This window comes from Syngnathoides biaculeatus, chromosome 9 (genome assembly GCF_019802595.1).
Source record: "Syngnathoides biaculeatus isolate LvHL_M chromosome 9, ASM1980259v1, whole genome shotgun sequence".
Classification (NCBI taxonomy): Eukaryota; Metazoa; Chordata; class Actinopteri; order Syngnathiformes; family Syngnathidae; genus Syngnathoides; species Syngnathoides biaculeatus.
In genome coordinates, this window is record NC_084648.1 from 8,486,369 (window position 1) to 8,513,633 (window position 27,265).

A 27,265-nucleotide genomic window follows, 5' to 3' on the forward strand; every position below is an offset into this window, starting at 1 on the left:
AAATGGCCAGTTGTGCAACATCTGTAATGTCCGTGCTTTCATCAGCTGAGACTGAAAACGCAATAAATGACTTTACTTTGTGCTGTAAATAGCTGTCCAAATCCACTGAATGATCAGAAATCCTGTCTGCAATCGTGTTTCTTGTCAGACTCATAATCACAAAAGTCTGGCGCCTTTCAGGGCACAAAATTTTGAAGCCACTGCAATTTCATTAGCAATGAGATAGCTAGCTTTCACAGCAGCGTCACTGATGTCTCTGCTGTGAGTACACACGTACTGTTTCTTCAGACCGGCCAACAGTTCCATTCACCTTCTCACTTCTCCGCTGTCCGTGAAAGTTGTCATATTTGTTGGCATGAAGACTCAAATAGTGGCGATGAAGGTTATATTCTTTTAGCACTGCAACATGCTGTGAACATGCCGAACATATGCATAAAGCTTTCCTATTCACTTGCGTAAAAAAATAGAAGGATAACCATTTTTCTTTGAACACGCTGATCTCGGCGTCCACTTTTCTCTTTTTTGACAGACATATTGGTTGCAATGAGGGTTACAAAGCACACGTTAAAAGTACCATACCATAGACGTCGTAATAAATAGCACGGACAGTAAACAAAGCAGTTCATCCACACTGCACGCTTGCTCTGCCCCAGTTTAAACGGTTTGCTTGCTGAACACAATTGTTATTTCGCCCTCCAGTGGATGCAGTTAGAAGAGCAGTTGCTTTTATTAAAAAATTGCAGCTCTTTTTTGTGCCCATGTTCATGCCATCGTTTTATACTTTACAAAATCACCTAGTGGGCCGGATTAAACCATTTTGTGGGCCAAATCCAGCCCACGGACCATACATTTGACACCCCTGGCCTAACCCAAAAGGAAAGTAGTGTGAGTTGCAGCAAAGAAAGCCCATATCCGCTACATTATCACATGATAAAAGACAAGATACTAGTGCAGTGTCTTCTTTTCACACACCAACAACAACAAGGTTTGGCCACAGAAGTGCTTTGGATTTTCCACCACATTTCTCTCCACTTACTAGGACATTGTGTGCTATTTTATACAACGCCACAATGACACTCGACTGTGAAGCACGCGCCTGGATGCACCGGGATTTGCGGCACATAACAAAGTAGACATTTTCTTTCATGAAAATATTTAAGGGAGGACAGAGAAAAGGAGAGGAGTTAGGAGAGAAGTAATGTAAAAAAGAAAGGAAGGAACGGCAGAAGGAAGGATGGAAGGAAAAAAGGTGGGAAGGAAGAAGGGACGGTTGCATAGAATCACACGAAGCTGTAGAAAGGAAGGAGGGAACAATGATGGTGTGAAAAGAAGGAAGGAAAAGAAAAGGAAGGAAGGAAGAACAATGGTATAAAATGAAGAGTAAATGAAAGATTGAAGGAAACAAGGCTGTATAAAAGTAAGAAAAGCAGTAAGGAAGGAAGGAAGGAAAAATGATGATATGAAAGTACGGTGATGGAAGTACTGAAATAAGGAAGTATGAAGGAAGGAAAGAAGGAAATTGAAGAATGACAAAAGGAAGCAAGGTGGTATAAAGAAACAAAGAAGGATGGAAGCAAAAGAAAAAAGGAAGATAGGATGCATGAGAGGATGAAAATTATGAAAGAAGGAAGAAAAAGATGATGCATGACAAACAAGGATGCATGAAAGAAAGGAACAATGGAAGAAAAAATGAAAAAAGGTAGAGAAGAAAAATGAGGACAGGAAAAGAATGTGAGATGAAGGAAGGAAAGAAGGACGTATTAAAGGAAGCCTGGAAGGATGGAGGAAAGAAGGAAGGTAACAAGGATGGTGTGAAAGGAAAGGAGGGACGATTAGATGAAGATAGGAAGGAAGGGTTGAAACAACCATACTTTGAATTTATTGTATGTTATGGTGTTGACTAAATGTCATCAAAATAAATGTCTAAATGTAAAAAAATGAAAAGAATGTAAAAAGCACATTTCTACTTTTAGCCCACAGTACATATATAAAGTATGAAAAAAGAAGTACAAAGAAGTTCTTAACTGTACATGTGAGGTGAGTTTCTGTCATCTCCCCTGCGTCTCCTTTGAAGCAAAGCATGAAACTTTCACAACATATGGGCGGTATCGAGGTCTTTGCGGCCAATTTGATGTTCTTTTCTTTTTGCGGTATACGCAGGGCTGAAGGGAGGTGCGGGGGTGGGGCGCTGAACACGTCGCATCATTCATATTTCATCGTTGATAAATATGAATAAGAAGGACAAGCAGCCAGAAAGGACATGCAGTCTTTCTGCAGGATGTGTGTGTGCGTGCGCGTGCGTGTGTGTGTGTTGTGAGAGATGGAGAGAGACTTTTGAGGGCGTTTGGTAGAGGTGAGCGAGGGACCGGGATGAGAAGAAGGCGTATTAAAATAAAGTTCGAATGGAGCGTCGCCAGGTTCGGAGGTCGATCGACTGTTGAGCGGACGAGTTTGCCGACCTTGGAGACGGCGGAGACGACGGATTCGCCGGATAAGATTGATGGGCTCTATCACCTTTGAAGAGTATTGCACTGCAACTAAAACTATATTGCTTCAGGGAAAAAACACAGTCAAGATAAACACAGATGACTGGGCAGGTTAAAATCTACCATGGAAACAACAAAGGTTACAGGTTTAACATGAGATTACAGTAAAAACCTTAAAGATAGCACATGTTTGCTGTAAAAACCCTCAAATTTGCTTAGGTTCAAATAAAATCACATACAAAAATACTTCAAAAGTAACAGGTTAAGGGGCATTTCTAAAACACGCATCCATCCATCCATTTTCTTTGCCACTTATCCTCATAAGGGTCGTAGGGAGAGCTGGAGCTTATCCGAGCTGTCAACGTGCAGGAGGCGGGGTACACCTTCAACTGAGTGGCAGCCACTCGCAGGGCACACAGAGACAAACAGTCGCTCTCACAATCACACCTAGGGGCAATTTAGAGTGTCCAATTAATGTTGCACGTTTTTGGGATGTGGGAGGAAATCGGAGTGCCCGGAGAAAACGCACGCATGTATGGGGAGAACATGCATACTCCACACAGGCGGGGCCAGGATTCGAAACCGGGTCCTTAGAACTGTGAGGCCAATGCTTTATCAGCTGAGGCACCATGCTTCCCAAAAACATGCATGGTAGGTTCATTCATCCATCCATCCATCCATTTCCAACATCGCTTTTTCTGCTCATGGTCATAAGGCACTGGACTCGATACCAAGTGACTTCAGGCCCAAGGAGTAATACACGCTGACCTGGTTGCTACTCAGTCGCTGGGTACATGTGGATATGGAGAACCATTCGCACTCATATTCACACCGTCACTGAGTAGGAACTCAACCCACGCTGCCTGCACCAAAGTCAGCCAAGTGTACCAGTACACCATCAGTAACTTTGGTAGGTTAACTGAAGCCCCTAAATTGTCCATAGGTGTGAATGTGACTGTGTGTGTGTGCGTGTGTGGTTGATTGTACATACAGTAAGAGTAAAAAAAAATCCCCTTAAAATGTTATTTAAAATTTCACAACTGTAAATCAACCAAAACTGTGCAGGTTAGAACAATACTACAATAATTCTCTCAAAACGTGTGCAGGTAAGGATAAACTCTAGAAGAGTTTAACAGGTATTCAATTAAAGTAAGACTAGCATAAATACTGCCTAAAACTGTGCAGGTAAAATGAAATAAAAATACTATAAAATCTCCAATTGTTGTACTATTTATAATTAGACAACCACAAAAAATAATAATATTTTCTGTTTAAAATGAGATGATTGTAAAATAAAACACAATAAAGCACCAGTTAATATAAAATTACAGTACATTCCCAAAAGGTCACATAGGTAAAATAAGTCAAATTAAACTTTGTGTGTATCTACTCATGACAGACGTACGTACCATATTTCATGTTGCTAAATAAAACATTTGGGGGGGGGATTCTTGCTGTGATCAGGCCCTAATACAAAATTGGAGGGGAGCGCACTGTGCACTGTTATGATATGCATGCACCAAGTAGGACGAGCGTGCTTTGACCTAATCGTTGTCACTTTGGCAGATGAAAGCAGCCGCCAGTGTCTCATCATAAATCCTATTAGACTTCATTTTTCATCCACACTGACAGTCAACTTTGGCCTCAGGAGAAGGAGAAAGTTGATGATATGTATGCTACATGCTCGGTCGGCAGTTGGCTCAACATGTGCCTGTTTTCCAAAAAAACTCAAATTCATTTGGCTGGAGGCTTGAAATACTCACTAGCCAGATGTGGCATATGGCAGAAACACAGCAACCTGTCACAGTTGGGAGAACACCTGAGGTGATTCACTTGATGGATGACGCCTGAATACTGTATATCTTATCTTTATGACTGTTTGGGAGGGAAGATCAGTCAAGAACCAGGCTCTAAACCCCAACCTTGTCTTTAAACTCAAACCCTAACCCTACTCCTGTGTGAAAACAATAACTTGAAACCCGACATTCAAACCCTAACCCTAGTTGCAAAACAAAATTCGACACTACTACTTAACACTAATTTGAAACATTAACCTTGGCTTGAAATGTTCCTTTGAAATCCCTTTCCTACTTTCAACTACCGGTAAATATGATACCAGTGTTATGCTGATATCCCCCATAGCGAATTCTCTGCTAAACGTGACATCTTTAACCAATGCACAGTCCTCCTTGAGTATCAAGCTGCTAAAAGAAACTTGAACCATGGCACAGCATGCGTGGTTTGGCAACTGTTTAGTTGAGTGGCCGATCGATCTGCCACTGGTTTTGCCGTAATTCAAAATTTAGATTGCCATTGCATGTGTTGTTAACATATCACCTTACATTCAATCAACATGCAAAGAAGCTTTCCTTCATGGTGAAAATAAATTTCCAGGTTTGCAAAATGTGCCGCCATATCAATGCGGAGCAAGCCCTATTAATAGTACATCCATCCATCCATCCAATTTCTTAGATGTTTATCCTCACAAGGGTCGCGGGCGTGGGCAATGGGCAGGAGGTGGGGTATACCCTGAACTGGTTGACAGCCAATCGCAGGGCACACAGAGAAAGACAACAGTCGCATTCACAATCACACCTATGGGCAATTTAGAGTGTCTAATTAATATTGCATTTTTGGGGATGTGGGACGGGAGTGCCCGGAGAAAACCCACGCAGGCATGGGGAGGGCCAGGATTTGAACCCCGGTCCTCACAACAGTGAGGCCAATGCTCTACAGCTGCTCCATTGTGCTGCCATAGATATGGAGGGGTGTGTCATCAACTCTTATTTTTCGACCATGTTGCAGATTTGCAGTAATTTTCTTGATGCTTCCACATTTCATACGTCACATGCTTGCTTTACCGTCTGGAAGCAGTAAAGCAGTCGGGTGTGTTCTAATATGAAAGAGCAGTCAATCTTCAGCGAGTGTCCTGGAGTCTGTAGTATTCGAGCAGGGTGTGTCCGTCCAGGAAAAGCCCGAAAATATTTTATGAAATGCAAAAGTGTTGATTTTTTTTTCAGTAGTTTTCTGAAATATAAGTGGTTTTTTTTAAATTGTTTTCTGAAAACACTTCCGGGCTACCACACATTTGATCATCATGTCAAACTTTTGCAGTGCTTCTTTCTTCAGTTCAGAAAAAATGGCTAGAATTAGACCTACCGGTACTTGTATTTTACCCTCATCAACCCTTGAGCAATTCATCCACAGATTTAAACTTTCCCAGTTAGATACAGAAACAAAAGCAAGATCGTTTTGATTACTTAGAAGGCATTTCATGCTGTAGCCCCTTCTTACATCTCCGAGCTATTTGTCCCTAATTCCACTTTCTTCCTTTTAGCCACCCCTCACACAAACCGTAAATCAAAAGGTGATTGTGCATTTCAATTTTTTTGCCCTAACTCTGTTGAACCAACTTCCACAATCAATTTGCTATGCCAAAACTGTAGACTTCCCCTTCCCCCCAAAAAATCCCTTAAACCTCATTTATAACGCCAAGGCTTTTGTGAGATCTTCCCTTTTATTCCCATTCCTATCATTTTATTCCAGTTTGAGTTACCCTTGGTGTAATGCCTAACATCTTGTCTACTTTGTCTTCTTGTTTTTGTTCTTAAACTGTTCAACTTTGCATATGCATTTGTGGTAAAGCGCTTTGTATATGTGTGCGAGTAAACTATTTTTTAAGAAATTTATGGCTAAATAAATAATTACATAAACAGACACTAACCCAGTCTTGACATTACATTCAAACCACAACTCTGGCTTGAAATTTTCATTTGGAAACCAAACCTTGGTAGCTATTTGTCATGAACTGGATGTGACTTCATGTATAACATCAGTTTGCTTGTCAGTTCTCATTCTACTGTGGCTCTTTTCCCCACGTCGGTAAACATCTTTAAATATGGAACATAAATACTGTAAGTAGGAAGAAAACAGCCGTGCTTACAAGATGAGCATTGACAACTGTTCGGATCCAACGTAGCCAGGGAACCCTCTCTTTAAATTGCTATCGATCCTCTGCTGTGTTTATACCACTTCCCACTCACCTGTAAGTCACTCAGTCAAAGGTCTGTTAGACACACACAAGCCGCTCACGCACGTACGCACAAGCTGAGCGAAACCTTTATTGATTCTGCCGTGGAGTTTTATGCGCGTTATTTATCCACTTGAGATTACCGTTGTGGTGATTTGAACAACACAACAAGGTGGAGGGGGGGAGGGGATTATTACTGGAGGTCACATCATTCTTTTTGTAAGCGGACACAAATCTGCGAGCCACTAATAGGATTTGGGAAGCGCCATCGTAAACTAGACAAGAGGTGACGAAAGTACTCACAGTCTATACTCAAGTATAAGTACATAAAGTGCTGCACCCCATAAAGACACACATCCAACACAAATTCTATACCGTGTACAGTAATTACACTTTCTAAAACAAGTTCATTGCTTTAAATTCTTTGATTATGTTTCTATTGGACAGGGGATGGTACTATCTTATGACGGTGTAGTAACTGACCAAAAATAATAATGTTTCACAGGATACAGCCAATATCAAATATGTATGATCCCCATGAGAAAAAGGGATGAATATCCAAACTCCACACAGGCGGGGCCAGGATATGAACCCGGTGGTCAAATCTGAGGCAGACGCCCAAACCAACATTGGTAATGTACCACTTTTTCATGAGTTTTTCATTTGTGATTTTTGCAATTTTATACATCTTCATTCACCATGGGCCCCAAGAATCTTTCGTGCGTGCATACATTTGTATGTATGTTTTCTCTCGGCTGTCAAACGTTTGCCTCCTCCATTCCACACTCACCCTTCTCTTCATATAGTCCCCCAACGGAAAAGGTAAATGAACTGATTTTTTTTTATTATTCTTTACATTATATACTTTCAATGCTTATTTTTCGTGTAGGGGTAGGGGTTGGGGGCCTTGGAATGCATTAGGCTATTTACATGAAAAAAGGACTTGAAGAGTTTGTTTTCAAAACGCGACATAGGCATTTTTTTCAGATTTACGAAACTCGCGCCAAAATTATCCAGCTCCGAATGGTAGTTATCGGGATACTCTGATTTTTGTTGAAAGTGCGACATATCGTTCTATATCAGCCAAGGAAGATCGCGTTTTATTTCAAAATGCGACATATCGAGATCTTATTTTGAGCAAAATGGGACATAATTTCGTTCAATCAGCATGCGCTGCTGAAGCAAGCAGCATCCAATCAGAATTCGTCTAGAGGGAAGTTCCGGTATCTTCCACATCATCATCCAAAATGGCTGCGCCCACGTTTGAGAGAGATGCTAATGCAGAGTTTGATTTTATGTACGAGACACCGGAGAGAATGAACCTGGGAAGGAAAAGAAACCCAGCGAAACGGGGTCAGAAAAGAAGAATCGCTTGCTATGATAGTAGACCCTATTTTTTCTCTTTGTGAAGTTGACCTATTGTTTCCTTTTTTATCACATTTGGATTTTCTTTTACATGAATTCTATTTTTAATAGAATCTACTGATGTGTGAATCAGTAATCTTTCTTTTCTACTTATGAATTGAAAGAAAATAAAGGCTTTTGATCTTTGTAGATTGTTTTTGTTTACACTGAAAAATATCCAGTACAGTCAGTAGCAAACCTTTTCATTGTTTTGCCATGTGATACATTTTACCATGTTTTTTTTATTTGGATCCTTGGCATGCATTTTTGTCGATTTTATCTTTACAGTGTTTCTTGCTTTCAAGCTGAACTAAGTCTTGTATTTTGTTTATCAATGTTTAATAATATCAAATAAATGAATCAGTGATTGTGCTGGTTTACTTGCAGGCTGTCCCATTGTGAGGGTGCTTTTCCCATTTAATTTTAATTCTTTATGAAATTATTGCAATTTAATACTTCAGTTCTCATCCAAGTACCATTGTATCTGAATGTAATAAACATACTGTTTGGTCTATGATTGTGTAATGCTTGAATAGTAATTTTGTTGTTCAAAATATTTCACCAACGATCATTAATGAATGAATAAATTTTTATAATTCTATGCAATCTTTTTTTGCCATTTTTTATAAGGAAAGTTATCGGCTATGACTTAAGAAAAGTTGACATTAAAAGGAAATCAACACCCTTGGAGTAGACTCAATTTCTGTCTATGAGCATTATCAATACTGTTATTATTACTACAGACTTATATCCTATTCTGCAGTGTTCTTTCCCCCGACAGCGACAGCTATAAATAAAATCAAAAGAAAGCAGACTCAATGAGTCAGATTTCAAACAGTGAATTTGTGAGTTTGAAACTGATTTCATTTTGGAGATGTGTGTATGAGATCGACTACCTATTTTTTTTCGGCTGGTATCCCTCGCAACCCATATTAACCTTGGTAGACTGGTTTGAAGCAGTTTACTTTCTTAATGATCTCACATCAACTTATAAACAAAATTAATCAACTGAGTGACACAATGCCTGCAGATGTCGGATTGCAGAATCGCATACAGATACACAAAATTACAATGATGTAAACTCAGCCTTTCCAAGACCTCATACTGAACAAACAAAAAGTTTCTAAATAACTGAAAAACACCTTTTTAAAAGAAATTCCCATTTTTTCATCTCCTTTTTCAACATCTGACATATGTGAGCTAATTGTGAAAATTGTGACTGGTGACTGACCCTTATTTCTGATACCTAACTCTCTAAATGTGGTGGTCATGGTCTTAAATATTATTTTAAAATGCTTGAAATGTTGAAAGGCAAATAGTTTTCATGATTGCCTATCAAAAGCAACTGATTTTTTTTTTTTTAAAAAAATACAGCTGCTCTTGACGGTTTAAGTCGAAATTTGGATATGTCTCACTTTGCCAAGAATAGAATCTTTGGATTTCACTCATTTTGGAGAAAAAATGAAATTTGTCATAAAAAAAACACGGCAAATATTAAAGCCAATATTTTTTTGTAGTGTGGTATTTAGTTACTTTTTAGCATCTCTTTCCATCCCCCAATAGTTAGAAACATAAATTGAGTTTATTGTTTTCACTTCAATACCAAGCCCTTTTCTCAAAATGAAAAAAACGAATATGTCTCATTTTGAAAACAAACTCTTCACTTCTACTTGTGAAAAATTCACATTACGAAAAGACATCCGGAATTAATTAATTTCACAAGTAGAGGTAACACTATTATTTTTTAAATGAAGGGAGTACAAGTCAAATATTGTCAGACAGTATTTGTTCCTCCGCCACTAAAAGCAGAGGAGGTTAAATTGAAGGTCGACCTGACGGCAGTCACGTGAGCTCAGCTCCGAGCCAATCAGGAGTGGACGTCGTCCCTGATGACAGCTGGACAGACTGTCCAGTGCATTTGTCGACACAGCCGCCACAGATTTTTCAAATTGAGACTGGTCACCTTTTCCCTCAAGGCACCATTTGATTTATTTCTTTATTTACCTTCCGTGCTGAAGCACAGCTAATGATTTGATTAGCGGACAAAAAGCTGATGCATGTCCAGCACAAACACAACTTGCGACTGTCTGCCTAAGACGGTGTGGAAATACAAGTAGCCCGGTGGGAAAACATTCGCAAGAGGGTAGAAAACACGCTCCCTGTTGTGTTGTCAAATGAAAATAGAGAGCTAGAGTTGTAAAATAGGGCTTGAAGCTTTCTTTACATCTGCAAGTTAGGGTTTCAAGACAGGATAAAGGTTTAAATGTTAGTTGTAAAACAAGGTTAGATTTGCAAATGCTGCCTTCCAACTAGTTAACGCCAGTTAATATTTCAAATGTGTAAATGAATGCTGTCTTGCTGTATGTACAGAGTACTTTTGCCTTGGCTGGGTTCACTATTTTTGTTGGGAGTGACTGTCCCATAATTACTTCAACTGTGCTCTTGAAGAGGGGGCCCTGCAGGAAAATCTCGATTTAAATACAGTACTGTGTAATTCAACGTCATCGTTACTATATTAAGTATTAGCGCCATAGTACATGATGAGTTTCCGAAAAGGAGCCTAATCATCTGCTGGCTTCCTTTGAGGCTGCTGGGAAAATGGGATTTTGCTGTCATTTTCACACAGAGACCCCGCTGTGTGTTATCTCTTCTAGAATAATGCTTTGCAGGCGTCACAATAGCGGGCGCTTTTGCGAGTAGGCAGGATAACAATGGCGATTTAAGCAAAAGAGCATAAACAACAGCCAACGTAGACTGCCGTTGTCAAATTGGATTGAAAGAAAAAAAGAATGTACTCAGATGGAAAATAACTGTCGCATTTAAAAGACAGAAAAAGGGGGAAATAGTCAAAAGGGCTGGTTTCTCAAATAATATTCCTACACACATCTGGAAGAAAAATTAAAATAAATTAATACAATTTCATATAAGATGTAAATGTAGCTCAGTGCTTCTGAATGTAGGGGAGTCATCCTCATTTTTGTCACAGGCCACATTATAATTTTCCTCACTGGGTCATTTTGATTGTGAAACCATATAAATGTTTAATTGCCAAATCACATGTACTCAATAAATGACTCAATATATTTTTAAATCGGGATAATTACGGCTAAGAGATTAACCAGCTATTTTTCGAGTTACTTTAAAGTTTGATGACAAAAAAGCTTGCGCAATCAACATTTATTTTACATAACAAGCTGTAAATTTTGGTACAGATTTTAGCTAGAATCATGGAAGATGACATGATTTGCTTTCGCGGGCCACATAAAATGATGTGGGCTGGATCTGGTGCCCAGGCCTTGAGTTTGACACCTATGATTAGGCGTTGCAGGCCCTCAATAAATACTACTGATTAAGAGATCAGAACGGAGAGTTAGTTAGTTAGTTAGTTAGTTAGTTAGTTAGTTAGTTAGTTAGTTAGTTAGTTAGTTAGTTAGTTAGTTTTGACCAGAACAGCAACGCCACCAAAGTTCCCAAAACCCATCAGCTGTCTCAGGTAGGATAGGCACGCTAATCAAATGAAATCGTGCTTTTTGGGAAAAGGGGCAGTCGTTGAAATAGACTAGGTGGTGCGGGTTGACAAGGCACCTGGCCCACATGAAAAACATCTTTGACCTTCGTGGTGAACACATCTGCGTCTTCCTTCACAATAGCTGCCCCATATCAATATTGAGTGCGTCTTTGTTTTCAAAATGGATGACAGATGGTTTAAATCTACACTAATCCATGGTGTTAATATTAATGTCTGTGTCTGTGTGACACTGGAGGTATTTGTTGCAGTGATGATGAGCCACAAGAGAATAAGAATCCTGATGGCTAAACGTTCGGGTCTCTGGGCCCTCGTCATTCAGTCGCTTCCAGATGCCACTGACAGATGTTGACGTTTGTTGAGAAATCTTCGAATTACCATTGAACGCAATTGTTACGCTCACACAGACCAAGAAGTAGATGACGTACAATGACATAATTACATCTGAGGTAATGAAGGCAAGTTACTCGATCAGAAAGACAGCAGGGTTGGCGTTCAAACAAGGGTTAATGTTTCAAAGTAATGTTTGAAGATAGGGTCAATGTAGGATTTTAAGACAGGGGTTATGGTTCAAACAGTAATTGGGGTTTTAAAATGGGGTTTCTAGTCAAGGTTATTTTCATATATCATTTCTCCAAGTGTGCGCACATCGCTTTGCAAGTTACCCTCTGCTTTTGAGACAACTGACCTTCTAATCCATCATATGTTCAAACTTCAGGCCATCTCCATAGACATTGTCCCGAACTGAGGTCCTTATTTCTCCTCCCAAGGCTGGAAGGAGTTCTGTAAGGTGCTGAGTGCAGCAGCCAGTCTTCTGGCTACCAGCCACAGTCCAACAGTTAGACAGTGGAAGCAAATGAAAATCTGCTCTTCTGTGCATTGTTCCATGCAACCCCACCCCCTGGAGCACCTTTTTCACGTGTATTGAATATGCCCACAACACCCTCAGCAGATCCGCCATAAATATGGCTCCCTTTATGGCACACTATGGTTTCCGTTACCGTTTAAAGGAACAGGAGGACGCCGTGACAGCTCCTTTGGTGAGTGAGCATCTACAACGGGTCCAAAAAATTTGGAAGGCTATGAGGGCAGCCTTTGCTCATTCAGGTGAAAAAAGCATCTTCATCAACCCCCTACACCTGTACACAAGGTGGGTCAGATGGTTTGGCTATGCTCCTGTGACCTCCATCTCCAAACTGGATCACATAAAATCACGCACCGTTTCATTAGACCTTTCCCAGTCACTAAAGTCATCAATCCCACATCTGGACAGTTAAAGCTTCCCCTGTCTCTCAGTATCAATTCGACATCGCATTGCTTTCAAGCCAGCCTCCAACAGTACCGTCCGCCCTGCGGCCGTACCCCCTATACCCTCACGTCAGAGTATCCGCACATTTCCGTGTGTTGTCCCAATATATAACAATATTTTGAGAAAAATGAGCTCCACCAGCTGCGTTTTGATTAATTGATTCACGCACATAGACTGCATGGGCTTTTGCAGCATTAGTGTGGTGAGGCACAAAACACATCAAAAGGAGCCAATCAGAGGGGGTCACATCAACAAGAGCCAATCAGAGAGGGTCAAGTGACTAATTAGTGTGAGACCCTCAAGCTAATTGTGAGTGGCGGGATAATCACATGCAAGAGAAAAAAAGCTACATTTCATCATATGTCAGATCTTGTGTTCATCATCTCACCTGTAACTGGATAAATATATATACACAACACTTTAGCATATTGAAGGAACACAAAGTCGTAGAAAATTTTCAGCAATGCTCAAGTTAGCATGCTAACTTCTAGCCACATATAATCACAAGGCTACGGGATGGGAAAAATGACAAATGGAATCTCCAGGTCCCCAAAGTTCTGGGAGACATACCGATCATGAAAAAAATAATAATCATCATTTAAATTGGGCGTTTAACACTTTTGGTCATATTGGATATGGTGGGCAATAATATCAACACCACATATAGAAAGATTCTGCTCCACCACTAATCTACAAATCTAGTCCACAAAGACCCAAATATTTCATGATCAAATGTCATCTCTCTCTATCCATGTTTTGAGCCGCTTATCCTTACGAGGTTTGCGGGAGTGCTAGAGCCAATCTCAGCTGTCATCAGGCAGGAGGTAGGGTACACCCTGAAATAGTTGCCAGCCAATCACAGGGCACAAGGATAGTCGCACACACAATCCCAACTAGGGGCAATTTAAAGTCTCCAATTAATGCATGTTTTTGGGATGTGGGAGGAAAACGGAGTGCCCAGAGAAAACCCATGGAGGCACGGGGGGAACGTGCAAACTCCACACAGGCAGGGCCAGGAATTGAACTCAGAACTGTAAGGCCAATACTTTTCAAATGTTATCTAGCTAAAACAAAGTACACAAAACATAGCAACGCGACATCAAAGACAACACATGAGAAGAAAATGATAGGGGTCTTGGGTCAATTGTTTACGGAAAAAGTCCCCAAGTAAAAGAAAAAAAACATTGGGGAAAAACTCGTCTGATTCGTTTTCTGTATAAGCCCTCTCACACTTCCCATTCCATGAGCTGGTCCTCCATGTCTGAGGTCCAACTGACTTTTGTTTCAGGTGTGTGAATCGTGTTTTTTGGTAATACTTTTATTTAGAAGGCCTACATTCACACAGTAGAGGATATACAGTATAGCGCCAATGTTATCCAAATGTTCCTCAAGAGACTCTAGGTGGGAGTGTGTTGGAGAATGACAATGTCGCCAATCAAGATAAATGAAGAGACTTACGTACATGACGCAATGCTCGCATGTAACCACCTCACAATGTCAAAATGTATTACGAACAGAATCAAACAGGGGATGTTCCAAAGGCTTTTTTTTTCTTCTTGTCTTGTGGGTCCCACAGCAGGGGTTTTTATGTGGCTCACAAAACCTCTAAAATATCCTCCCCGGGCCTGGCTGTCTGCAATGTCAAGCTACGTCACGACACGCCTCACGCGATGTCCTTTTCCGAGAACCAGTCGAAGGCACAAGCAGAGTCGGCCGGCCTCACTCGGGGCCGCAGATGTTCTGGCAGTCTCGGAATGTGAGGCAGAGGAGTCTTGCTTTAATTGCCTTTAAAGCCAGATCTCATTCATCCGCTTCCTTCATTCGCCAGCCAGCTGACGGCCAGCAGCCGCGCCGGAGGCTGGCTGGCTCCGCACGCTAACGCTCCGATTGGAAATAAACACTCAGACAGAGAAAATGTGTCACCTTCAAGATGAAGAAGGGAAGAGAGCATGTGGCAAGAGAACAGGCGTATTTAAATAGGTCGACATTTTGACCTTTGTGTCTTATTTAAACTTTGTTATTGTAGTCACTAATGATGTGGTACACATGCCGCCTATGGTGCGGGCAGCGTGGGATCGATTCCCGCTCAGTAATGGTGTCGATATTTGTCCTGCGACTGACTGGCGACCAGTTCAGGGTGTTGTCCGCCTTTCACCCGAAGCTAGCTGGGATAGGCTCCAGCTTTCCCGCAATCCTTGTGAGGATAAGCAGCTTGGATAATGACATAACACTTTGTTATTGTATTGTTTTGAAATTAAATTATAATAAATTGTCTTATGTTTGGCTTTTATTCTTGTACAGCACTTGCTCACGGCTGTGGTTGTTGCTGAAGTGCTATACAGGTATTTTAATTTTTTTTTCTTAAAAAGAATAACAATCACCCAGGTCAGTGGTTTGAAGTAGATTTTCAAGTTAGGGTTTGAAAGAAGTCTTTGGGTTTTAATTCAGGGTTTTAAGTCAGAGTTAGGTGTTTCAACCAAGTATTAGGGGCTTCAATTTATGGTTACAAGACAGGTTTAGGGTTTCAAGTCAAGGTTAGGCTTCAAGATAGGGTTTTAAACAGGAGTGGGTATGCACTGATGCCATGCATCAGTATTGAACCAATACGGTACTCGCCTTATTTCGCGGTATCGGGTACTCATGAAGACTGCCGATACTTAAAGTGAGAATCTGACATTGGGTTAGCCTTCCACGCCAGTAGTTTGCAGTACACTGTGGAAGTTTGAAACATCAGGGAATAATCATGTCCGTCAAAAAAAAGGTCTTTGTTCACAATTATCTGTCATTGTGTTTATTGATTTTTTTTTTTTTTCTATTCAAAAGTACTTGGGCAATTCATACATGGTATCGGTGAGTACTCAAGAGTGAATACTCATACCGGTATTGATCTGAAAAAAAGCGGAATCCAACATCACTAGCTTTTAGTATTAGATTATGGTTTCAAACGAAGGTTAAGGTTTTAACCCACCATTAGGTTTTCAAAGTAGGGTTTGAACCCACTGTTAGTGTTTGGAAAAAAGGCTATAATAAAGATTTACTGTAATATTTCATTATGGTTTACAACAAGGGTTAAGATTTTAAGACTTGGTTAGGGTTTTAAAAAAAATACGAATAATAATTCCACAGTGAAGTTCAAAAGGCTTCCAGCTGAATTTGATTCATCAGCCTATTTTCTATTACAACCTTCTTTTTCTATTTTTCGAGCCCGGGCCCAAAATTAGCACTCAATCTCCATACGGCCGCCAAGGGGAAATGCCCAGAGAGCGAGGCAGCAAAGGCGGAGGAGAAAGACGAAGCCATAAACAGATGCTGATGCCTCAAAGACAACTTGCTCCTGATCTGATATACATTAAGTGCTGGCATACATACAGTACGCATGTATCAGAGCATATCATTTCCACTTATTTCCTATTTTGTTTACTTGATGTCTTACCATTGGTATTGCTCCATTTGATCTTAGCTAGTCAGTCAGTCAATTAGTAGTTTCAGTTTTTATAATGTTGTTTTACTAGAGACCAAACATATTTGGAAGTTAGTTAGTTAGGAGTGTTTGAATTAACTAAATACAGTACCTGGAACATGTTTACATGACATAATTACAAAATGTATGTAATATAATCACAAAATGTATGTAATGTGAGTTAGATATCTGAAGAGATCAGATCATTACTTCAATGCTCTGTTTTTTTGTTTTATTTTGACCATAGCTTGTTAGTTAGTTAGTTAGTTAGTTAGTTAGTTAGTTAGTTAGTTAGTTAGTTAGTTAGTTAGTTAGTTAGTTAGTTAGTTAGTTAGTTAGTTGTAATGCCACTGTTTTGTTAAAAATAGAGTTGTCACCTCTCTTATCTGTTTTGTCCACCAATAGTGAGTGAGTCAATTGATGGGTTGTAAATTGGCAAAGGTTGAACTGCTGATGTAGTACGCAGATTTGCTAAAATGCTTGAGAAAGTGTCGCAGGGCAGGGAGCACAGACAGTATATATGACAAGGTTTTATGTGTCGGAAAATCCCAAGTGGGTCATCTTTTTATAACCAAGCACAATAATAAGATGGAGTGAGCGGCAGGGGAGAGGGGGAGAGAGAGAGAGAGAGAGAGAGAGGAGAGAGAGAGAGAGAGAGAGAGTGTTTAACGTAACAGATTACGTGGGTTATAAACTGAGGCAAGAAAAGAAGCACCCAGAAATGCCACCGAATGTAGTACTCGTTCGGCCCCCACCACTGCTATGGCGGCGGCGGCGGCTCCAGCATCAGCTCTAAAACCGAGGAGCAGCTCATCCAGATGCAGGGTGACATCACCTCAACACTGCTCATTTCATGCTTCTTTCCAAAAATGGAGCCTCTAAATGTACTCGGCATCACATCACATCACTGACTCTCTCTCTCTCCGCATCATGTGGCCTGCTTTCTGCGAGCTCACATAAGAGCAAATTAGCACAGTTTTAATGAACAACAGGAAATTTGATGGACATGTTTATCATAATGTGATGGAGAAAGAAAGCCTCAGGGACCCATACACAAAATCAAACGGGAAGTTGTCCATTTTGGTTTTCAGAAGGCATTCCGTGAAAGTTTAAAAGTAATAAAATCCCCAGACACGAACTTCACCCATCGACATGAAATTGTGCTGACATGTCTATCATAACACTTTAAAAAGACCCATGGCTGAAACTGAAAAAGGAGTCCAGGCATTTTGGTGTGAAGCAGCTATTTTGGAGCTAATTTTCATGAAATAGGGAAATTTAAAATTTTGTCTTACATAACACACCACACCAGTATCACAAATTGACATGACATCTGACAGGTGTCTATCGTAACAGGACGCCAAGAAGGACACTCTCTGAAAATCAAACAGGAAGTTGTCCTTTTTGGATTGAAGTAAAAAAGCTCTTCGTGGGTGAATTCCCTGAAAAATGGAGCTTGAAAGTTTGAAAAATTCTGTCCCTTCAACATCTCTTTCTGCAATCCATATTAAATTGTAATGACATGGACAATAAAAAAAATCTTACTGACCCACGTCCAAAATTGAAGGGGAAGTCAGCCATTTTGGTTTGAGGCAGCCATTTTCTCAGACAATTCCATGAAAAACGAAACTTGAAAGTTAAAAAAAATCAGCCTTGAGATAGTTTCAGATAAGAAGGTTTTCTCCAAATGCAGTAGTTAGTATGTTTTGATCACAGTTGTTACATGAGTTAGCGTGGTTATGTTTTTGATTGCCAGGACATGACAGTCACTTTGTCTGGTATTGTGTGGCTTGCCTTTGACCGCTCAGAAAAATTTCCACCCAGGTGACCGACGAACGACCAACAAACAAAGGTTGATGGATGTTGTGAGGGAGGACATGAGGACAGTGGGTCTTAGAGAAGAAGATGCACAAGATAGGCGTTGATGGAAAAAGATGACACGCTGTGGTGACCCCTAACGGGACAAGCCGAAAGGAAAAGAAGAAGTGACCGACAAACATAACCCTTAAGAGAGGGCAAAAGTAGTGGCGGTGGCATCACTCCCCATATATCTAGAAATACATAGGTAGCGCGGTGGATCAGCTGGAAAGTGTTGGCCTCATATTTCTGAGGACCCAGGTTCAATACCAGCCCTCCCACCCTTTTTGGAGTTTGCATGTTCTTCCCGAGCCTGCGTGGGTTTTCTCCAGGCACTCCGGTTTTCCTCCCACATCCCAAAACCATGCAACATTAATTGGACACTCTAAATTGCCCCTAGGTGTGATTGTGAGTGTGGCTGTTTGTCTCGATGTGCCCTGCGATTGGCATGGCCGCCTCCTGCCTGTTTACAGTTGGGATAGATTCCAGAACTCCCTGCGACCCTTGTGAGGATAAGCGGATAAGAAAATGGATATATATATATATATATATACACAGAAACTGAGTAAGCTGACTGCAGCTTTTTGAACAACACGTTTATTTTAATGAAAATTGTCAGTGCTTTCCACTCTGTCATGTCCTGCAGAGGCCATAGTAATGGCCTCCTTTTTTGGTAGGGGTGGTGTGGGGTTGGGGTAGGAGGGGCACGCTGCTATTCAAGAACACACACACACAGTCACTCACTCTATCACTGCCATTCGTCATATTTCAGTTTGATTGAGGTCTTTACTGACATAGCTACAAGTGTAACTACTCTCAAGTCTCAAGAAAATGACAGATTTCAAATGATTTAATGGCATAAGTACACTTTACACAGTGAGACACACAGACATACTCACTGTTTAGCATGGTGAGCCTGATCTGAAATTATAGGCCTGGTAGGGAATCAGGAGGCTGCATGACTTCGCCAAAAGCGCGCGTGTGTGTGTCTATAAAACGTGACTCTATTCAAAGTGTAATTTGAGAATGCATTTGCATGGGCTCTCATCAGCATCATCACGAGCATCATTATCTGATCCACGAGTAGCGATACAACAGCGCCGCCATGTGTCAAGCAGCGGCTGCGCGCGCGTCAACAACAGGCTGCAGCCACCACTCGCGCGTATACGTATCGCTTGTCTTGTCTTACCTTGGCTGTCACAAGACGCATTTTGCGCCTTCGTCTCGCGGGTCCGTGAGCGTGCGCGCCACCGCCGCCGTTTGCCTGACCCGCGCGTCTCCGTAGCCGGCCATCATGCCTCTTTTCCGGCTCTTCATCGTCCTCCTTCCTCCTGGTGCCAAAGTGTTTCAACTTGATCTGCCAATGATACCGATTGTGTATGATTAGCGCGGTCGTCCCTGATGTCGGTATTGTTGTTGTGTTAGTGGTGCGCGTGCACTGCATGCTGCGACTTGTTGAGTCCTGCCAGGCAAGGACGCGCGCGGACCGCAGCGTGACTCATTAGCATTTTTATCCGCGTGCGGAGCGTCAGAATCGGAGTTGAATGAAAAAGTGAGAACATCAAAAAGGAGGTGCGGAAAATGAAGCCTCTCGCTCCCGTCCAAGCAGCAGGTTGCGTGCCCCACTACGCCCGCCGACCCCCCTCCATTCCAAAACCCTCAAAATGTGTCCGTGCAACCTGAGCGCTGCGTGAAAAGCGATAATTCACAATCAAACCTGCGGCACTCACCCCATTCCCGTGACACATCTCTCCAGGCGGCCGGGTGGAGATGACATTGCAGCGTGTTACTCCATTCGGGTACACTCCAAGGGGTGAGTCTCCCCCCTCCACCCCGTGAAATTAATCCATTAATAGCGCCTCCATCACAGGGGAAGAAGTGGATGGGAAAACGCACACGCCAGAAGCACCTCCACTCAGAAATGAAAACTACACGTTCGGATTAATCCACCTGTCGTGACCGTGAAGACCCCCACTGGCCACGGCCACCCTCCTTGAGCTCAGGTGCTTAATCCTTCTGCTCCTGATGGAGCCAAATGTCCACTCCGCGCGCGGGCAGGTTCACGCGGTGGAAGGATCCGCCGATATTTTGGGGGGGATCTCCAGGCAGCTCCGCGCGTGTTCCGCAGTGTGAGAGTCCGTGGACAGCCCTCCTCCTCCTCCTCCTCCTCTTCTTCTGTTCTCCTCCGCGTGGATTCTTGGAGACTGAAGCGCGCGTGTGCGTGTGTGCGAGGAGGGGAGATTCCGTCATACACACAAATACGTACGTATGTCTTGCACACGCCACAAAATAAGTAAGTAAATAAATAAGGGGGGGGGGCTCACCCAAGTTGGGAGTTGGCGAGCCGAGATGCGTACGGAAATGTTCCCCGCTTCGAGTCTGGGTTCACCCGCAGCCCGGCCGCCCGCCCACGCACCGCTGGCTGAAGGCACTTCCACAGCAGCAGACTAGTTAATTAAACATAGGGACACCGGGCCCTGAATGAGAGCAGGGCGGTGGAGTAGGGAAGGGGAAGGGGGTGGACAAAGTGGGTGACTTCATCCTCCATTTATAAAATATTATCAAATGTCTATTTAGCAAGTGCATGATGGGAAAATGGCATGCGCAACTATTCCGCTGGGAGAATCAGACTTGTGCGCTTGTCATAAAACGTCAGCCATTTGTGTTTGTCAGTGGAGCACGCTGTCAGTCAAAGCCGGAATTTCTCCGCTTTTACTTATTTTTACATTTACACTGTTTTGTGTAAATAGCCCGGAATGGAAAGGGGAACAATGACGACGACGACAGGTAAGCATCATAGGCTTTACAGAGGAGAGAATTACACAATGTTGGCAAAGTATATGGCAGTACCTAAATGAGTGCCCTAAAATTACGAGGTTTTCAAGTTATGAGCTTTCATCTGATCGATTTTACTGCTTTGTGTTGTGAGGCAAAAGTTTAATTAACAGAGAGCTTCAGATACGCGAGTATAAGTAGGCCATACGCAGGGAGAGTTCACATTTTCAAACTTCTTGCAAATGTAATCTTACTTGAGTCCCCACCCCCACCCAGTAACATGAAGTCCCTGCCCAAAGGACCAGCTTCCCCCCCACCCCCCACACACACCCTTCATTAAATTTGAGGGTAAAAAGATCCAGGAGGAGACCTAGGGACAAAGGCTGGCCACTTTACAGTTAGGGTCATGCTAAGAGGATGGAGCATGGTGGAGGGGCCAGAGGGGGGCATTGAAACGAGCTTTGGTGTGCATCAACCTCGCCCCCCTGTTGACACCCTTTTTTTGCTAGCACAAACACTTTAATCAGCACTCGTCGATAATCAGTTATCAGGGCCACAAACATTTGATCAGCACTCTCGAAACCCCCCCCCCTCGTCAATTATTTTTGAGGGCATAAAAACACAATCAACTCCACACACCCCATACCCCACTCTCCCGTATCCATAGAAACCATTAGTTTCTTTCCTTGATTGCTAACGGGAGTTAAAAAAAAATGTCAAGAAAAGAAACTAATAGGTTCCATTTGTGTGAGGCTGCAGTGTGTCCCTGCACAGCTCTAAGCACAAAGGTACTAAAAGAGAAAAACCAGAGGGGGGGGGGAGGGGGGACAGGGTGCGCTCGTGCAAATGATTGTCAGACTTTTAAGGGACACCTCGCTCCAAGTGGCTATTCTTGTTGCAGTCGGCAGTTGTAAATTATTGTAAGTTGAGGCATTAGACGGGGATAAGGTTGATTTTTCAAAAGATCATTTTCAGGAATATTCTACTGTCAGGTCAGACAAACAGTTTTAAATACTGGCAAAAAAAAAATTGTTTTCCAACACTCCCTTTCAGTGATATAAAGAAGTCATTGTCTTTAACTTTGGCGTATGTGGCATTTTCCTTCCACTGGACAGAAACAAGTGAGCGACTAAGTGGTGCTCCTGCAGGTTTAAGCGGATTATCACTGTTTTCATCTAAGCAATGAAAGCCTGACACTTAAAAGCTATCTTTTCACTTTTTAACCATCAATAACAACAGGTAACGACACTGAATATTGACATGTCCGTGTGTGTTGTCCTATTCCTAGTGTGCATGTGTGTGTGTGGCAAGGGGTGGATTGTGCGTGTGTACGCGCGTTGTTTGTTACGCATATGTGCGTAAAGGCAGAGTGGTTAGTGTGTGTGTGTGGTTTGCAGAGTGTATTTGTGTGTGTACGTGGGGGGTGCTCTGTGTATGTGGTTTATGAGGTGTGTGTGTGTGTGTGTGTGTGTGTGTACACCTGTTTTGGAGTAATTTATAAGTCCGTGTGCATTTGTACGTGTGTGAATGCGTGTGTATGCCCGTGTTTTTGAGAATGTGCGATTTCTTCTCACGGCATGTCTGTGCGTGCGTATGTATAGGTCTGTCTTCGCGTTGCGTGCATTTTGCGTGCACGTGTGTGTAACCAATGGCATCACTCCGCTCAGTGTGCAGACAGAAAATTTCAATATCTACTCAACTGCTCATCACACAACACACGCATACGCGCGCGCACACAGAGGCACGCACTCTCACAAACGAGCCCGATGATGTGTCATGTTCTCCGTCAGTGGCTTTGCTCGTTATTGCGGGGCGAGATGAGGGGAACTGGAGAGGCTTGAGAGTCGCGCAGCCTCAATTAGACATAATTATCCCATCAAAACTGCAGCTGGAGGGGGTATATGAGCGCATAAGGGGGTCCTCGGGGAGCCCCCACCTCCTCCTCCTCCTCGCTCTCTCTCTCAAGAGAGAGTCGCCCCATAGTCCCAGTGCAGACAGATGGCTTGCACTGGGTCACGTTGGCAGGCCCGCAACCCGAGCTCGGTCGGGCTGTTACAGTAAGCATGAAAGCAGGCTGCTGGGCTAATTACCGAGCGACGCAATCCTCAGCTTCCTCATCTTCTTCTTGCATCCCGAGGATAACATTTTCCACCTGTTGACGTCCTCTATCCTCCTCAGACGAGAACGAGCCCGCCAGGCTGGGAATAAAGGAAACAGACGCTTGCGTAACTTCAACATGAAAGAGGAAAGAGTACGTGTTTCTTTTGAGGAAAAAGACATTCCTGGAGCTTTCCAAATAGAAACGTTTTTTTGGGGGGGGTTTTCAATTGTTGTCAAAATGAGCCTGCAGTGCAGATGCGAAGCGAGGTCCATTAGGAGCAGTTTGCCACTCAAAAATGAGCCCCGCTGGAGCAATTGCAAAGCTGCTCTTCAATATTCTTTACGTTTGGGAGCGTAATGAATGTTGGTTTAAAAGCTGGCCTGCTATAAACCCTTCAACATGACCTTCAAAACACACTCAAGTCCCATCTAAAATGCCTGTTCGGCCAATGACAACGCAGAAGAAAGCCATTTGGGGCAAAAGCAAATAAGACTTGTCAAGAGTCCTTGAAGACTTAAAACAAAAAACAAGAGCACTTGGTGAAAGTTACCCGCACAATAACCTGGGATAGCCTGATCGGGTCTGACCTCAGGAGCTAAGGAGGGTTTGTCCTGGATAATACTTGTAAAGGAGAATACCCAGGAATACCAGGTGCTGAAGTTGAGTAGTCTGCCAATCACTTGCTCCCATAAAAACCTAAATTTTACAGAAACTACAATTGCAGCCTAAGTGTGGCTCGTGTGTATTTGTGAGAGGGACACCACCTCGGTGTGCCTCATGGCACTGAGGGCTCTAACTGACTAATTATTTTGGTTAAAGGACATATGTTCCCCAAGGCCAACGTAGGACACATAAGTACACCAAAAAAATCCAAAGCAAAAAAAAAAAAAACCTTGATGGTATTCCACTCCAGTTCTGAAGTAGTGTCATAGAATTTAAAAGTGGTAGATGACCGCCAAACCACTTAAGAAGACAGTTTTGATTTTATTAAACTAAGGAGAATAGTCACTGATGGTGTAGTGGTACATTTGCCTGATTTTGGTGCAGGCAGCGTGGGTTCAGTTCCCACTCAGTGACAGTGTCTATATGTGCCCTGCGACCGGCTGGTGACGAGTTTGGGGTGTACTCTGCCTTTCACCCGAAGACAGCTGGGATAGTGACCCTAACCAGGATAAGTGGTGTTGAAAATGGATGGATTAACCAAGAAGAGTGGTATCTTGCCAAGGCCCTGAAACATTGTATCATCAAAGAAAACAAGCCATTTTCAAGACATTACATTGCTCAAGAAATTGTCAAAATATAGCATGCTCTGTATATATTTGCCCCCCCCCCCAAAAAAAAAAAAAGTTAACAGCACAGTGCACAACTGGTTAGCACATTTGTGTCACAATTCTGAGGAGCGATGTTCATATGTTCAAATTCAAAACTCGCCTGTGTAGTTTGCATGTTTTCCCCATGCCTGAGTGTTTTTTTTTTTTTTTCTGGGTACTCTTGTTCCTCCTACATCAAAAAACATGCATGAAAGGTTAATTGAAAACTCAAAATTTCTGGTAGTTATTAATGTTAGTGTTAAATTTTTGTTTTTATGTGCCTTGCGATTGGCTGGTGACCAGTTCAGGGTGTACCCCGCCTCTTGCCTAGTGTCATCTGGGAAAGGCTCCAGCACATCCACCATCCTCATGAGGAATAGCGGTATGAAAAACAGATGGATGGATGAAATTGATCAAATTTGGAATTTGGACGTTTTGGCCTGGTGGCATCAAAAAGGAGTTGACAGTGTTCCACCCCAGTCCTGTAGGTGGCAGTAAAGCAGAAGCCACAAAAAAAAAATACCAAACACACCTGGAGGCACACCAACAAACATCCAGACACATCTCCACACACATAGCACACCCTCACACCCAAATCCTGACCCCCACACCCGTACAAACACACACCTCTAAAAGTGAGCCACGCGCTGGCTCTAATAGCTCTGACAAGTGTGTGGTTATGGAAAGTATGGGGGGGGGGAGATTAAGAAATGGCAATTATAGCAGCACAGTATGGCGCGGGCAGCACTCTAATAATCAAGTAGTTTTCCCTTTGTTGTGTAATTACCCAGGACAAAATGTTGCAGGCGCCGCTAACATCGTTTCGCTAACATACCGGCGGAAATGAAGTCTCCCGATGAAATCAAACACGGCGGTGATATAAAAGCATCACCAGGCAGCCAGTGCACAAACTGATAAATATGAACATACATAAATAGATTAGAGGGGAGAAAAAAAATCATTACACAACGCCTCTTGCACACACACAAAAAAAAAGAAAAAAATGATGTGGGCAATTTCTGGTCACCATAGTAACCACTTTATCAGTGTCACTACTTTTGCAATGGCAACAGAGCATCCCAGTTACGGGCGTGCGTCCTACTTGTAGATGAGCACACAAGGAAAAGCAAAAGGGCGAAAATCGTGGACCCTGAATGAGGCTTCAAATGATAGCGAGACCCGTTTCCATGACAACAAGAACCCACGGTTAAACTCTAGACAAAAAAAAGTGCAGATTTGGATTACGGCACAAAAGAGAAAATGTTCTTATTTATGTGTGAGCAAGCCAAGGGAGGAAGCTTTCTCATCAAATAGTTTCAAATTAGGATTTTAAGAAAGTTTTCACCGTGAATTAGGGTTTCAAGCAAAGGTTAGGGTTTCAAATCAGGTTTAAAACCCACAGTTGCATGTCTTGTCATCTGCTTTTTTTCCTCCAGTCCTGTCTTAAAACCTTAACCTTTTGCTTGAAACCTTAACTCAGATTTGAAACAGTAAACACATTCCACTCAACTCAGTATTACCCAAGCCCTTTATTTTCCCCTCCGTCTCGACACCTGTGTTACCCCGTCCTGCCCACTCAGCGTCACCCACCAGTGGGAAGCGCCGCTCGCTCGGTCTATAGGCGAGAATCATTCCCGGTCACCCACTCGCTCGCTCCCCCTGTGGGTGTGAATAACTGGATAAATGCCAGCTATCACAGAGCCTTGAATAAATGGATGCTACAGTATGTTTATTGATTCAGTGATTCACTTCCTGCGTCTAAATAAAGCTCAAAGTGCTGCCGACAGAATGTATGGAGAAGGAAGAAGGCAATGAGAGAGATTGCGAGTGCAGTCCATTTACTGACTCCACAGACTCTTAAACAACACGACACAACAAGTGAATCAGTTTTTTTGTCACTGATCTGGACTATGTGAGGATGATGTGGCCCTTTTTAGTGTGTGAGTGAGCACACACCTGAGTAAACAGGCCTGCTCACCAAAATGGCAACAAAAGACATGAAGGAGGTCATGCAGAGCAGCGTACCGTATGGGAATTTGAAATTCTGTCCCTGCCTGGAAAAAAAATCTCTGCCTTGAAACACTCATTTTGAAAGCATAATACTTTTGATTGTGGCTAATACTTCAATACTGATTTGAGCACTCACATTCACACCTACGGGCAATTTAGAATTTTATATTAACCTACATGCATGTTTTGGAGATGTAGGAGGAAGGCAGAGTGCCTGGAGAAAACCCACGAAGGCAAAGAGAGAACATGCAAACTCCACACAAGCAGGGCAGGAATTTGAACGTCAGTCCTCAGAACTGTGGACAACGAGTTGTCTGCCTCACCATTCCACTGCTTTAGAAGTAATGGGAGTTAAAACTTCCTAAATATAACAACTAGAAAGCGTACATGAGGAGATGAGTTCATTTTTTTTTTTTTTTTTTGGGTGGGGGTGGTGAGAGGTTCCTGTGAATTGATGGCATCAGTCCATCCGGTCAGTGCAGTGGAGCATTGAAAAAGTTTGAAGCGGCGGCTGCGGCATGACGCTAATTGGTACAGTCCAGTGAGCAATTTAAAATAGCTAATCTGGAGGCCGTAGGTTTTTAGTGGTCCTTCTATTATCGGCACAGCCAGAGGATACATTAAAATCCACTCCGTGAAAGAAATATCTCTTGATGAAAAGGACCTGCCCCATGGCCTCGGCATGCAACATTCATGACTGATGGTTCATGCTTTGATTCCGCTTGTGTGTTTAAAGCATTAGTAAGGTTTTTAACTGCTTGTTGGACAGCGAGAGAAGGTCGCCGTTAACCTCTTTCGCTCATTTCAACTGTATTTTTAGGTGTCCCCTTGAGCCGTGGAACAAGTTGGGAAATGTGTGCTGACATCGGGACTTTTAGTGATCTCAACACGGCTTGGGGCTCCAAAACAGGATTTCAAGCAAGGGCTTTCAGGGCTCTAATTAGGGTTTCAAGCATAGGTTAGAGTTTAGCGGATACTCTTCTGTCACATAGAACAC

At 42.5% G+C, this 27,265-nt stretch overlaps 1 protein-coding gene across 1 annotated transcript in view; it reads right to left on the reverse strand.

Moving 5' to 3' along the window:
• The window catches only part of grin2ab (glutamate receptor, ionotropic, N-methyl D-aspartate 2A, b), a 142,726-nt gene that overhangs the window by 110,214 nt on the left and 5,247 nt on the right, over nt 1–27,265 (reverse strand). The window contains exons 2-5 of the mRNA XM_061830575.1: nt 22,938–23,045; nt 20,397–20,549; nt 19,803–20,276; nt 19,262–19,429 (exon numbers count right to left, since the gene is read on the reverse strand). Of these exons, the coding sequence (XP_061686559.1) occupies nt 19,262–19,429; nt 19,803–19,820 (186 nt within the window). The 5' untranslated portion in view covers nt 19,821–20,276; nt 20,397–20,549; nt 22,938–23,045. The remainder of the gene's footprint in view (nt 1–19,261; nt 19,430–19,802; nt 20,277–20,396; nt 20,550–22,937; nt 23,046–27,265) is intronic.